Source organism: Danio rerio, chromosome 2, assembly GCF_049306965.1.
Source record: "Danio rerio strain Tuebingen ecotype United States chromosome 2, GRCz12tu, whole genome shotgun sequence".
NCBI classification, from domain to species: domain Eukaryota; kingdom Metazoa; phylum Chordata; class Actinopteri; order Cypriniformes; family Danionidae; genus Danio; species Danio rerio.
This window is the reverse complement of record NC_133177.1, coordinates 43,935,549-43,948,453: the sequence shown is the minus strand read 5'-3', so window position 1 is coordinate 43,948,453 and position 12,905 is coordinate 43,935,549. Positions and strand designations below refer to the sequence as shown.

The 12,905-nt window shown below is 35.6% G+C and overlaps 1 protein-coding gene across 2 annotated transcripts in view; it reads left to right on the top strand.

The window, feature by feature from the left end:
- hs6st1a (heparan sulfate 6-O-sulfotransferase 1a) overlaps positions 1-9,648 on the top strand; it is a 226,416-nt gene extending 216,768 nt beyond the window's left edge. Inside the window, exon 2 of one of the 2 annotated variants that reach the window (NM_001430963.1) lies at positions 4,860-9,648. In NM_001430963.1, the coding sequence (NP_001417892.1) occupies positions 4,860-5,580 (721 nt within the window). In that variant the 3' untranslated portion in view covers positions 5,581-9,648. The remainder of the gene's footprint in view (positions 1-4,859) is intronic. The other variant, XM_073917263.1, reaches the window with a different exon arrangement.
- The last annotated feature ends 3,257 nt before the right edge of the window (positions 9,649-12,905 follow it).

The following is a 12,905-nucleotide window of genomic DNA, read 5'->3' as shown; positions in this document are numbered from 1 at the left end:
GCAATCTCAGCTTGCATCATAAATGCTGCATCCAGATATTGAACTTCAGAAGAGTTATATATATATATATATATATATATATATATATATATATATATATATATATATATATATATATATATATATATATATATAATATTAATTATATAATATTATTTATATAATATTAATTATATTATATTATATTGTATTATATTATATTATATTACTTATTATATTATATTATATTATATTGTATTATATTATATTATATTATATTATATTATATTATACAATGTATTAATATCAAAAAGGAGATCAATAGGAGATTGAAAAAGCATTATTGTTGTCCAAAACAGATAAGATCACCAATATGTCCTGCATCCTTAACAAAAACATCCCCATATTCTTCATGTCTTGTTTTTTCTCTTTGTTTTGTATTTCCAAAGCTATCATCTGCCTGAGATAGATCTGAGCATGAAGCTGATAGATAACAGAACAAGAAAAGAGTGATGTTCCCAAAGAAATAGTGAGATAGAGTGTGATGAAAGTGTTTAACGCTGGCTTCTTCACAGAAGCCGCTCTGACACACTAGGATATTGAACCGTGTGTGACAGAGAATAAACACTGAATCTTTTGGCAGATTTTGGACTCTGTGTGTGTGTGAGAAATAACCATATGTGTCAGAGAGTAGTGAGACGGAGTGTTTATAAAAGCATTTGGTTTGCTAAATAATGCTGATACCAAGAGGAAATAAAATGATTTACACAGGCTTTCCTTTACAACTTTGGAGTTAGCATGTAGCTTGTAAGGATAGCATATTAGCCTTCATTCTGAGACAGAGTGTGTATAAAACCATTTACTCTTGAAAATAATGCTGATAACAATAGGATATTAAATGATTTACAGAGGCCTTTGTTTACAACTTTGGAGTTTGCATGTAGCTTGTAAGGATAGCATATTAGCCTTCATTCTGAGACAAGAGTGTTTATAAAAGCATTTACTCTGCAGAATAATGCTGATGAAAATAGGAAATAATATTATTTTGTTTACAAATTCAGATTTAGCATGTAGCTTGTTACCATAGCATATTGAGCTACCCTTCATTTTGAGATTTTGTAAAAGTATTTGGTAACACTTTATTACTTAATTTGGATGGCGCATTTGAATATTAGTAGGCTGTCTGCTTAATATCTGTTGATACTGCTCCTTCAACGGCATAACTATTAGAAACTTTGCAAGTACATGTCAACTAAACCCAACCCAACAGTCTACTTATACTCTAATGAGAATTAGTTGACATGTAGATGCATTATATTCAACAAACGAAAAATCAAAATAAAGTGTGACCAAGCATTTACTCTGCAAAATAATGCTGGTAAAAACAGGAAATAAAATAAATTACAAAGGCATTTGTTTACAATTTCAGAGTTAGCATGTAGCTTGTTGCAATAGAATATTAGACTTAATTTAAGGAAAAAAATGATCTTTCTCCATTCTAAGTAAATTCTGAAACAAAATGTTTATACACTATAAATGTTTTGTTATATAAAGTTTTGCTAGTTTATGTAATGATGCAGCTGGACTCCTGTGTTTATTGGTAATGCTGACTGACAGTATACAGTGTTACTAACATTATAAAGATTATTCATGATTTTTTTAGTAAAATAGCAGTTTCCATGTTTTTTTTAGTACATTACCACTTGTATAATCATCCACAGCAGCTGGGGTGCCGTAAAATTAATCGTTAAAATTAAACACGTTAAAATTAATAATCAATAATGTCGAATTAAATTACAGTAAATTTCTGTTATTTAACGGTCGTTGTTTTACGTTTATTTCCATACCCCAGCTTCCAAAAACAAAAAAAAGTAAAATAACGGATTTTTTAAACAGTGTAGGTTTACTCATACCTGTCAACTCGCCCGTTTTTGCCAGGATTCTCCCGTATTTTTCTATTCTATCCTGCTATCATCCCATTTAAGTATTTTCCCGCATTTCTCCTGATTTTTTAATCTTTGTATGGAAAGTTAAAGTAGCATCAAAGAGCCAATCTCAAATGTGATATAATTACAAGAGCTGTTCAAGATAATTATGCTTTCGCTTTATTTTGGCTTGAAAGCATGTTAAAATGAATATTAAAATTTAACTTCATCTCTATTTAAAGCTATGCGTCGACCGTCGCTGTTCCCAGATCAGCTTTGGTACACACGATTTGAAGAGGAGAAAAAGTTAACAATTTTGGATTTGGGTGTGTTTTTCAACAGACAAATACACTTAATAATATGTAAACATGTCCATCCTGGCATGCTTTATTTTAAACACAAGTATTTTGTCTAAATTGAGCATAAACAATTGCAAAAGCAATCGAATGCTATCAATATAGATCTGTGGATTCCTTAAGTGACAGCTCTGTTATCAAACAAAACATTGGATCAATATGAGAGATTTGCTGCTCTTCACTAAATAACTAAAGTAACTTTAATCAGTGTTTAAATACAGTGAATAAAAAGTAAGCGAAATGTTATGACTTGATGTAATTTCTGAGTAGGCTATTGTTTTTAATAGGCTAAACCTTTTATTTTATTTTCAAATTTCTAATGTTTGTGATGTATTCTATTATTTGAAGCTAATTTCCTACCAACATTTTGGTTTTAACTATGCTTATGTAGAATTGAGCTCCTCTGAACGAACAGATTAAGGAGTTTGGGTTCACTTTGGGAGTTCTTCTGGGTGAGTTTGAGGTTTTTGTTGTTGTTGTTTTGGTGGGGGGTGGGGGTTCTGGCTATCCCATATTTTTACATCCCAATGTTGACAGGTATTGGTTTAATGCAAATGTCATGGGTAAGCCATGGTTAGCAAAACCATTATTAATTTGTGTGCACTTAAGGCAGTCTTGCTTTTCAGATAAACAAATCTTTTTTTTTTAAGGATGTTTAGATGAGAAAAAAAAAATCTCTCTTCAAACTCAACGATGTTTCAGTGTTTGTGATACTGATTAGAAATATGGATTTGCAGATGAGAGAAGTAAAATGTTATTTTTTAGGATGTTTACATGGTTTCTTACAAGTAAACAAACCAAATATGCTGATTAAGAGAGAATATTTGTAGAATTTTCTATTCATTTCCCCTCAGGGTCAATGCTGTACATAATGTGCGAGCTTGTGGTTGACTTGTGTTTCACAGATGAGTAGGTTCATGCATCTCAGAGAGCTGTTAAAATAAATAAGTCTGTGCCGTTCTCTAAACTAATGTCTGATTCATTCTGCACCATGTACGCTCAAGTGCACAAGAGGGACACATCCAAGAAATTTGCTAATTTGGTGTTGAAGTGCAGGTTCAGAATGGAAGAGAGGTGATGTGGGACGGGTTATGCTCTTTTCATCTGCATTATGAAGTCTCACTGAAGCATATCAGAATCAAGAGCTCTACAGTTCAGTTCTCCTTTATGACCGCTTGTGTTCATGTGCGCCGAAATAATTTTTATGCTTGAGGCGAGAGGAATTATGATACTTACCTACCAGTAAAAGACTACCGTGTTGCTGTGGTTGGTCTTTTACTGCAGTACAGACATTTATGATGTGAAAAATGTAGCTGGAGTTCAAGTTTATGGGGAGAAATTTATACACTGCTTGCGTTTTAATGAGTCAATAAAACCAATAAAAAATACATGTGCAGAAAATGTTAAAGTCACAGTCTTGTCAGCATTTTTTTGTCCCCGCTGTTTAAAAAAAATCAAAATAATTGACTAGTCAGTGGGCTGGTTGAATGATTACTCAACTAGTTGTTATAAGCACTGGGGGAAATCAAGGAAATAAGGGGAAACATCAGGAAAATTACAGCAAGTTGTGGCAGTGGAGTTTGTTGATAAATGTAAATTTGTTTTTTTGTTTTTTTTTTATTATTTGCTTTAATGATGAAATTGAGTTTATTTGTTTGTTTGTATATTTACTTAGACAGAAATGTCAAAGCAGAAGCACAAATGTATTTAATACAGTGCCACCTTGTGGCCAATGCTTCAGAAATTGTTTTTTCTGTAACATCCAAATGAATTGGAACTGGAAGTAAAGCAAGGAATGCGAAGTTAATAATTTTGATTAATGATAACAAAGAAACATTAATTAAAAATAAAATCTATAAATAGCACACATTGATAAATAATTAATAACAATCACAACAATCACTGCATTTAATCCAGAGTAAATGTAGTTCAAATGATAACTTTTACTATTAATGGTGCAATTTTGTGTGTGTGTGTGTGTGTGTGTGTGTGTGTGTGTGTGTGTGTGTGTGTGTGTGTGTGTGTGTGTGTGTGTGTGTGTGTGTGTGTGTGTACATCTAAATATACATGTTTTTACAAATATTTTTGTAAACAAAAAATGTATGATGACTTTTTGTCATAAGTGTCTCAATCCAGCAGGAACAGGACATCAACATGATAACAGACTGACATTGTATGACATTGGATTTTGTTTGCCATACGAATAAATGTCAGTATGTGTCGTCAATATGATGGTGGTTTAAGATATTGGCTCGACGTTGGTTTTTGGTCACTTTCAACACACTATTGGTCACTTTTCCTAAAATCAACCAAATGTCAATGTCATTTGATGTTATTTGTCGTCAAAATAACGTTATCCCTAGACCCTGGCCAGACATTAAATTTAAGTCACACAACAACAACAACCTAAATCCTAATATTAACCTAATTATTAATCTAATATTAATGTCTTATGATGTTGTGTGCATGCTGGGAAGACAGTAAATACCAAATAGTCATTTGAAAAGTGGACAGACATGAAATTGCAGATTTCTTTAAATCATATATTCAAATTTGTGTCCTAACCATTTCTCTTTTTTTTTTTTTTGTCAATTTGCAGGAAGTTCTACTACATCACACTCTTACGGGACCCTGTGTCCCGCTACCTGAGCGAGTGGAGACACGTACAGCGAGGGGCCACATGGAAAACCTCCCTGCACATGTGCGATGGACGAACACCTACGCCGGAGGAGTTACCCCCCTGCTACGAGGGCACCGACTGGTCAGGGTGCACGTTACAGCAGTTCATGGACTGTCCATACAACCTGGCGAATAACCGACAGGTGCGCATGCTGGCCGACCTCAGCCTGGTGGGCTGCTACAACATGTCCTTTATCCCGGAAAAGAAGCGGGCGCAGGTGCTACTTGAGTCAGCCAAGAAGAACCTACGAGACATGGCCTTCTTTGGCTTGACGGAGTTCCAGCGGAAAACGCAGTATTTGTTCGAACGGACCTTCCGTCTCAAGTTCATCCGGCCCTTCATGCAGTATAACAGCACGCGGGCTGCCGGTGTTGACCTCGATAATGACACGATACAGCGTATCGAGGAGCTCAACGACCTGGACATGCAGTTATACGACTACGCCAGGGATCTTTTCCAGCAGCGCTACATGTACAAGCGGCAACTGGAGCGAAGAGAGCAGCGCCTAAAGAACCAGCCTCTTTTTCCCTTTCGGCGGACGTCCAGTTCCGACTCTACTTTCAGGGATGACGCGCCAGAGTCCGAAGGATCTCGATTGCCCACGGAGGACTATATGAATCACATTATCAACCGCTGGTAGCAGTGCTGGGGGGAGGGAGACGGAAAATTAAAGGTTGACGAGGAGGATAAGGCTGTGATCTCCTAGTCAAATTAAATAGGCGAACGAGAAGGAGATGAAACTTTAAAGCGCCACCATTAAAATACGGCCCTCCCCCCCTTCTTTGCTCTGTGGGATCGATAGTCCAAGTCGAACTCCATATGCAGGACAATTGGCGCACTCTTGGTTGGTAGCCTGAAGACTTTGCACGCCAGGTCAGAAATGTAACTAACTTAAAGCACTGAACTTAAAACTAGGTGAAGACTTTTACGGAAGTAAGAGAAAGATACAAAAAAAAAAAACCTACATAAAAAATTATCGGAATTATATTCACTGCAGATTTTAAAAAAGAATGACCGAATGAAATTGTACAGCGGTATTTGCTTCAACGTCTGCTGCCATTTCAGCCATGACTTTGTGACGATAACGGTCTGTCTCTTTATTTTTTGGTTTGTTATGGTCTTATTATTTTTAAAAGGGATTTTTGTCGTCCCGCAAAGAGGTAAACTCACAGCACTGAGACCAACAGAGCTGCCTAACACTTATTGGATGCAATTTATTAGCTTTTATTCATAATCAGTGATGACTTGAAGAGGTCTGTTCTATTGTCCTATTTTTGTGTGTGTGTGTGTGTGTGTGTGTGCATTTGCACGTTGGTTGCAAATTTCGACGGACGGACAGACAACGCGTGGACCATAGCCATTATTTAAGCTTTCAGCATACTGTACGAGAAAATCCCGTGAGCTAAGTGTACTAATATAACCTTACCGAATGTGAGAGGTGGTTTGTTCGTCTAATCTGACAGATGTCTTATGTTATATTGATGGCCGAGACAAATTTTGGGTTGTTGTAAGCACACAATCCTGGCCATTTCTTGGTAGCCAAGTCATGGCTCTTGTCTCACATCTAAAGGGAAGCTGGTGGAGATCCAAAGAGGAAACTGTGTCTTATTTTACACTTAATAAGGATGGGCTCTGCGTTTCTGAGTGAAGTTGTGCTCTCTAAATGCGATTGACTCGATAATGATGCCTGTGTGTCAGTCAATAACAGGAGCATCCTAGAGTCTGTCTGTGTGTGTTTGTGTGTCTGTATGTGTGTGTGTGTGGTGGGGGGGCTCAAGAAGCGCAAGAGTAGGAGAAAGAAGCAAACGCAGCCTTTATAAATGTCACCACCATTCCCAATTCCCAGAGACTACTCATTATTCAGTATGCGGGTGCATGGGAGATGACTGTGTGTTTGAGATTTTAAGCATTCTATTAAGGATGACTGTTTTAGGTATGCAAGCATATTTCAATGTTGTTGCTTTTTTCTTTACGGATGTGCATGAGTGTGGGTTTCATGACCAATCTCTTGCCATGGTCCTCAGGGACTGAAGCTATTGTCGGTAAGGGGACAAGAATTATGTCAAATGTCTCCCTTATGCAAACCTCTGTTAACTCTGGGTCGTTTGTTAAAGGAATAGTTCACATTGAGAAATGCAAGTTATGAAATTATTTACTCAACCTGTTTGGTTGAAAAAAAAAAAACGAAATATATTGTAGAATGCTTTCCATTTAATGAAGTTAAAAGGGAAAACACCATAAAAGTATTGTGTTAGTAAAATGGATTATCATAATAGTATGCTGTGTATTCCAATGTAAAGGGTTGGTTAAACACTAAATTAAAAATTGTCATTATTTACTCACCCTCATGTCATTCCAAAGACATTCCTTTATCTTCAGTACACAAAGGAAGACAAGTTCATGAAATCTAAGAGATTTCTTTACCTTCTGAAGAAGTCTGTATGATAGGTTTGTCAAAAGTCAAGAATTCGGTACCAATCGGTACTGAAATTTTAAAAACATCCATTTGCTAACATTTGAGCACTGTTGAGCACAAGCAGCTGATTGGCCATTGTGTTCAGCTGCTCAACATGACTAGCTGATAAACGACTGTGAGCACAATGGCCAATCAGGCTTGTTTAAGAACGCACTCAAATGTCAGCAAAAAAATTACTGTTTTTAAATTTCATTACCAATTAGTACCGAATTTGATACTTCTGACAACCCTACTCTAGAGCTAAAACCATGGTGCTTCATAGAGGTCAAAATATAAATTAACTTGAGTGTAACCAAATTCGTTAGATGGAAATTTTGGCTTTTAATTATAATTAAACATTGATCAGCAAGCATAAACAGAAACCCAGCCATATCCACTTGATGTACAAAGACAAACCTTATTGGTTCTTGCCGAAGATGAACCGCAAGATCTCATTGGTTCTCACACATCAAGTGAGCTTGCTTAAGCTTTAGAAGACTTAGATTACACCACATATTTGATATGGATTTATTTTTTAATATTAATGTTTTGATGTTTTGGGTATATAGTTTTTTACTGGAGGGACAGAAATATTTGATTTCATGAAAAGTATGAAGAGTTCAGATGCAAAAACCTCCAAGTACCAACTGAATTATTCTCCTAAAATTAGCATTTTCTCAAGCTCCTGTGCACAAGTTGAGTAATTCCCCTTTTTATGTCAATTAATACATTATTTTCATTGTCTTTAATGTGAAATAAGTGAAAATAAATAAAAGAGTCTCAAAGTTTTAGATGGCCCTTTTTGGCAGGTTTTTGCATCTAAACTCTTCGTATCTTTATGATAAATTAATTTATTATGGCTTTAGAACAAGGAGTATATCTAAAATTAAGTAAAACTAAGTTAGCTGGGCTGTCATCTTCGGCAATTTAAACAAAAGAGCAGCATAAATATTCTGCATAACAGAATCTAATACAGGGGTGTCCAAACTCGGCCCTGGAGGGCCAATGTCCTGCAGAATTTAGCTCCAACCCTAATCAAACACACTTGAACCAGCTAGTCAAGCTCTTACTAGACATACTAGAAACTTCCTGGCAGGTGTGTTGAATCAAGTTAGAGCTAAACTCAGCAGGACACCGGTCCTCCAGTTTGAACACCCCTGATCTATTTACTTTGCAGGAAGTCATGTGGATTGACATTATAGTAAGTAAATAATGACAGAATTGTCATTTTTGAGTGAACTATTCTTCAAAACAGTATGTGAATAAGGTATCAGGATGTTTTACCCCACTGGAAATGTGTCCTTCCTGTTTAACTGACTCGTAAGGTATTATGAGGGACGTTTTTTTTTTTTTTTACTTTAATTGCCGCTTTTGCAATAGGAATTTGTTTTCTCAGTAACCGTAAAAGACAGACTACTCTTCACTTACTGCATATTTAACCAAACCTAGAGTGTTGTTACGTTATACGGGAGCAAATGTCTTATCATGAATGACCTATAAAAAAAGACAGTCCTTTATTAATATCTCAATGTGATGCTGTCATTTACTTCAGCTGATTTGCTCTTAATGGAAAACCCTGTGTGGGTTGTAGTAATGTTGGTCTCATTGCAAAATAGTTCAGTGACCAAGTGTTTCTCAGTCTTAATGCAACAATGGTGTCCAGCCAATCAGAGTAGAGGATTGGTGTGATTTTCAAAATGGTCACTGCATCCAACTGTCAATTGTTATGTGGGAAACATACTCTACAGTGGCACTGACAAACCTACTTCTTCAAAATGTCTTTTAATTAAGTGTTATTAATTCAAGTAATGTGCTATAAATATGTAAATGGTTTAATTTATACTTACTTGCTCAATTAGACTCTATACAAACTGTAGTTCACCATGACAGTGGTTAGCCTGAAAGAGAAACATGACCAGTAGTGTATGCTAAAGCCTGCTATAGCGTCCCTTGTGGCATTGCTGAGAATGCAGCACAATTGAGTTAAGAATTGTATCTTTTCAAGACTCGACGGTCTCTAAAATATAACTATGGCCATTTGCCTTGATCTGCTGCTGTGGAGTATTTTTCCGCACTCAAAAAGTGACTTCAGCTCTTTCTGAAAGAATGTGTGTGTTTGTTGGTGAGCAGCACTGTTGAATCGGTGCGTTTATCCATTACATCCAGTTCATCTGCTCTGGGTATTTTTCTCATCATTTCAACAATGGATCGTCAAATACACCATTAAAAAGAGTTCATTTTTATATAAACATGTTAATGTTTACTGTCTTTATTTTAATTTTAATGTTTATTTATTTATTTATTTATTTTTTTTTGTATGGAGTCACAAGAGCCAAACTAAATATATGATTATACAGATGAAGTCAGAATTATTAAACCTCCTGAATTATTAGCCCCCCTGTTTATTGTTTTCCCCAATTTCTGTTAAGGGAGAGAAGATTTTTTCTACACATTTCTAAACATAATAGTTTTAATAACTCATGTCTAATAACTGATTTGTTTTATCTTTGCCATGATGACAGTAAATAATATTTGACTAGATATTTTTCAAGACACTTCTATACAGCTTAAAGTGACATTTAAAGGCTTAACTAGGTTAATTAGGTTAACTAGTATAACAATGGTTTGTTCTGTAGACTATCGAAAAAATACAAGGGTTAATAATTTTGACTTTCATTTTGTTATTATAAAAAACTGCTTTTATTATAGACAAAATAAAACAAATAAGACTTTCTCCAGAAGAAAAAATATTATCAGACATACTGTTAAAACTTTCTTTTCAAATTAAGTTGAAAAGTACTAAATTTAATTTGTTTGTTTAAATTCAACATATATAAACTTCTTACAACAATTTTGCAGACATCCCTTTTTATTTAATGTATTAACACAAAAGTGATGGAAACGTGAAAATGCTTTGCAATAATGACCTACCAGCCCTATACACAGACACTCAAACACACTCAAACACACACACACACGGCTATATGCTACAGAAGCAGCTGACTCACACAAAACGCTCTCCCTGGTAATTACAAAATACCTCCTGGCACAGATATCAAGACACGCTTCTTTGTCCTGTTGAATTGAACGTCGGAGAAGCGGCGTATCAGCAGCCATTATTGTCTGAAATGGATGGGGGTAATCATTTGAGCTCCTCTGAGTTCTGCAGGGGTAATGAATTGCCACGCCGCGTCTCTTGGACAAGAGCCACACAGAGAATCACTTGCACTAGCCCATTGTTCTGCCTTGGTATAATAAGAATTCTCTCTATGACAAACATAGTATATAGAGACAAGATGAAGTGGCTGGGAGAAGAATTAGGAGAATTTCTATAAATCTGCACAATGAGTATTGAACCTAGACGATGAAGGACTAAACGGACTTTTGTTTTGAGCTCTACAATTAAGCACCGACCTCAGCAGCTTTTTTACAATTTGTTCAAACAAAAAGTGACTAAAATCACCTATGATTGTAAGCATGTATCAGAACTGGAATTGATCAAGATATTTGAAATAATGTATTATGAAATTTGCATTTCATATTTGCATGACTTCTGTGGAAGACAGATGATGTTATTTGAACTTTTGCCAAATGTAAAGCAGTGTGATCATTTCTTCATCAAAATTGTAATGTATGATTTAACAAATAGCCTATGAATATTAATAAACAAACATAAACATTTAAATCATAAGGGAAAAAAAACCCCAAAATAAAGTTACTAATTTAAATTGGATTATGCTATTATGCCTATAATGCATGTAAACTAGCTAAATGATAAAATTGACATCTACAATTGATGTCAAAAACACGTTGGAAATTAGGACTATCCTGTTAGCCTTAATCAATTTTAGAAGTGTTTTTGATGCCAGTATTAGATGTCAATCTGATTTTAACGTATTCAATTGACATCAATGCAGTTTGCATTTTGACAATTTTTTTCACATGAGTTTAAACAATCTACTAGTATTTTCTTTGCATGCATGGGCCTTTTTATTTTTATTATGCTACAACTTCCTAATCAATCTTTAGTTAGTTTCCAGTAATAACCCCTTGGTCTACTAATCTAAACATCAAGAACATGGCCTTCTCAAAAATCTAAAGTCCTGCCTGCCTTATAACATCTCTGAATTCACCTCAAATGGCTTTGTTTAAAGCTCGACACAGTGAATTAGCTTTTAGCGGCACTGATATCTCATCATTAGTCATCAATTGCCAGTGTAATTTACATTAAGAGTGTTCTTTGCTCCTGATTTGAATGCGCAGAGAGGATGATGTGGAACTGATGTGGCCATTTCACCTTTACCGCAGGTGGCCCTTATGCTTCACTTTAAAAGGTGAGACGTATAATTTATATAAGCCTGCGCCACGGAAACACAATCAAAAGCTTTCAGACTCGATTGTTTTTCAAGAGTTTCCCCACAGAATTAAGCAACATTTTCTGCATCCTTCATACTGGATGATAAACTTAGTTTTGGGTCTTAGTGTTGGCCTTGAAGGACTTCTGCAAATCGCCTCCTAATCAGGGTAATTGATTTTTATGAGCAGACCCTTTTTCATGGCAGGCTACTGGTTTTACAGCCCCTCTTGGATATAAAAGGTGGGCGCTCCGGCGGAAAGGTTAACAGCCACTGCAGCAAGAGAAGAGGAGCTTTGCCATATACTTTTCTCTTTTTCTGTCCACAGGCTAATGCATAATGGAGCCACCTTGACCCCATAAAGCACCGAGGGCTCCCTGTCCCCTTAGAAGCGCACTTCGACCTGTCACACTTGATCTACAGTTTAATTCGATGCTGGAGCTTGCAATTTCTGCCACACCGTCACCAGCTGTGTTGCTCTACTTTAAGGAAGACTGGAGAAGGCTCATGGATACATGTATAAATATCCAGATGACATATCAAGCATTAAAATTTAAGGGGATAGTTCACCCAAAACTGAACATTTGCTGATATACAGTAATCACTCTCAGGTCATCTTAAATATGGATAAAATATAGAATAATTTAGTATAGTTTTATACATCAGCACAGACTGGTCGTTTCACTTCATTACACAGGGAGCCATGGTTTTTATTTTATTTTACCTACATGTTTTTGTTACTCTCTAAGCACCCATTTCCATTGACTTTCATTTTATGAAACACCTACTGTAGGAGCAGCAGTTTTAGCCGAAAATCTTCTTTTTTTTTTACTGCCTTTGAGTTATAAAGATTTAATTTGCCTTTTGAGCATTATTGATATTGAGCTATATGTTCTTGCATTCAATTTAGCAAAAACTATATGGGGAACAAGCCTCTTTCATGCGTGAAACTGACAGGCACCCTAAATAATGCATTATCAAAATCCTTTTAAATGTATTATTAAAGGGCACCTACAGTATGATGAAAATCAACTTTTGTACGCTGTTTGGACAGAACTGTCTGTGGGTATAGTGTGTCCACAGTCATATTGGAGTGATAGAATCACAATAGGTCTCTTTTTTTTCTGACATTAAAATAGGACATAAATCCCAGTG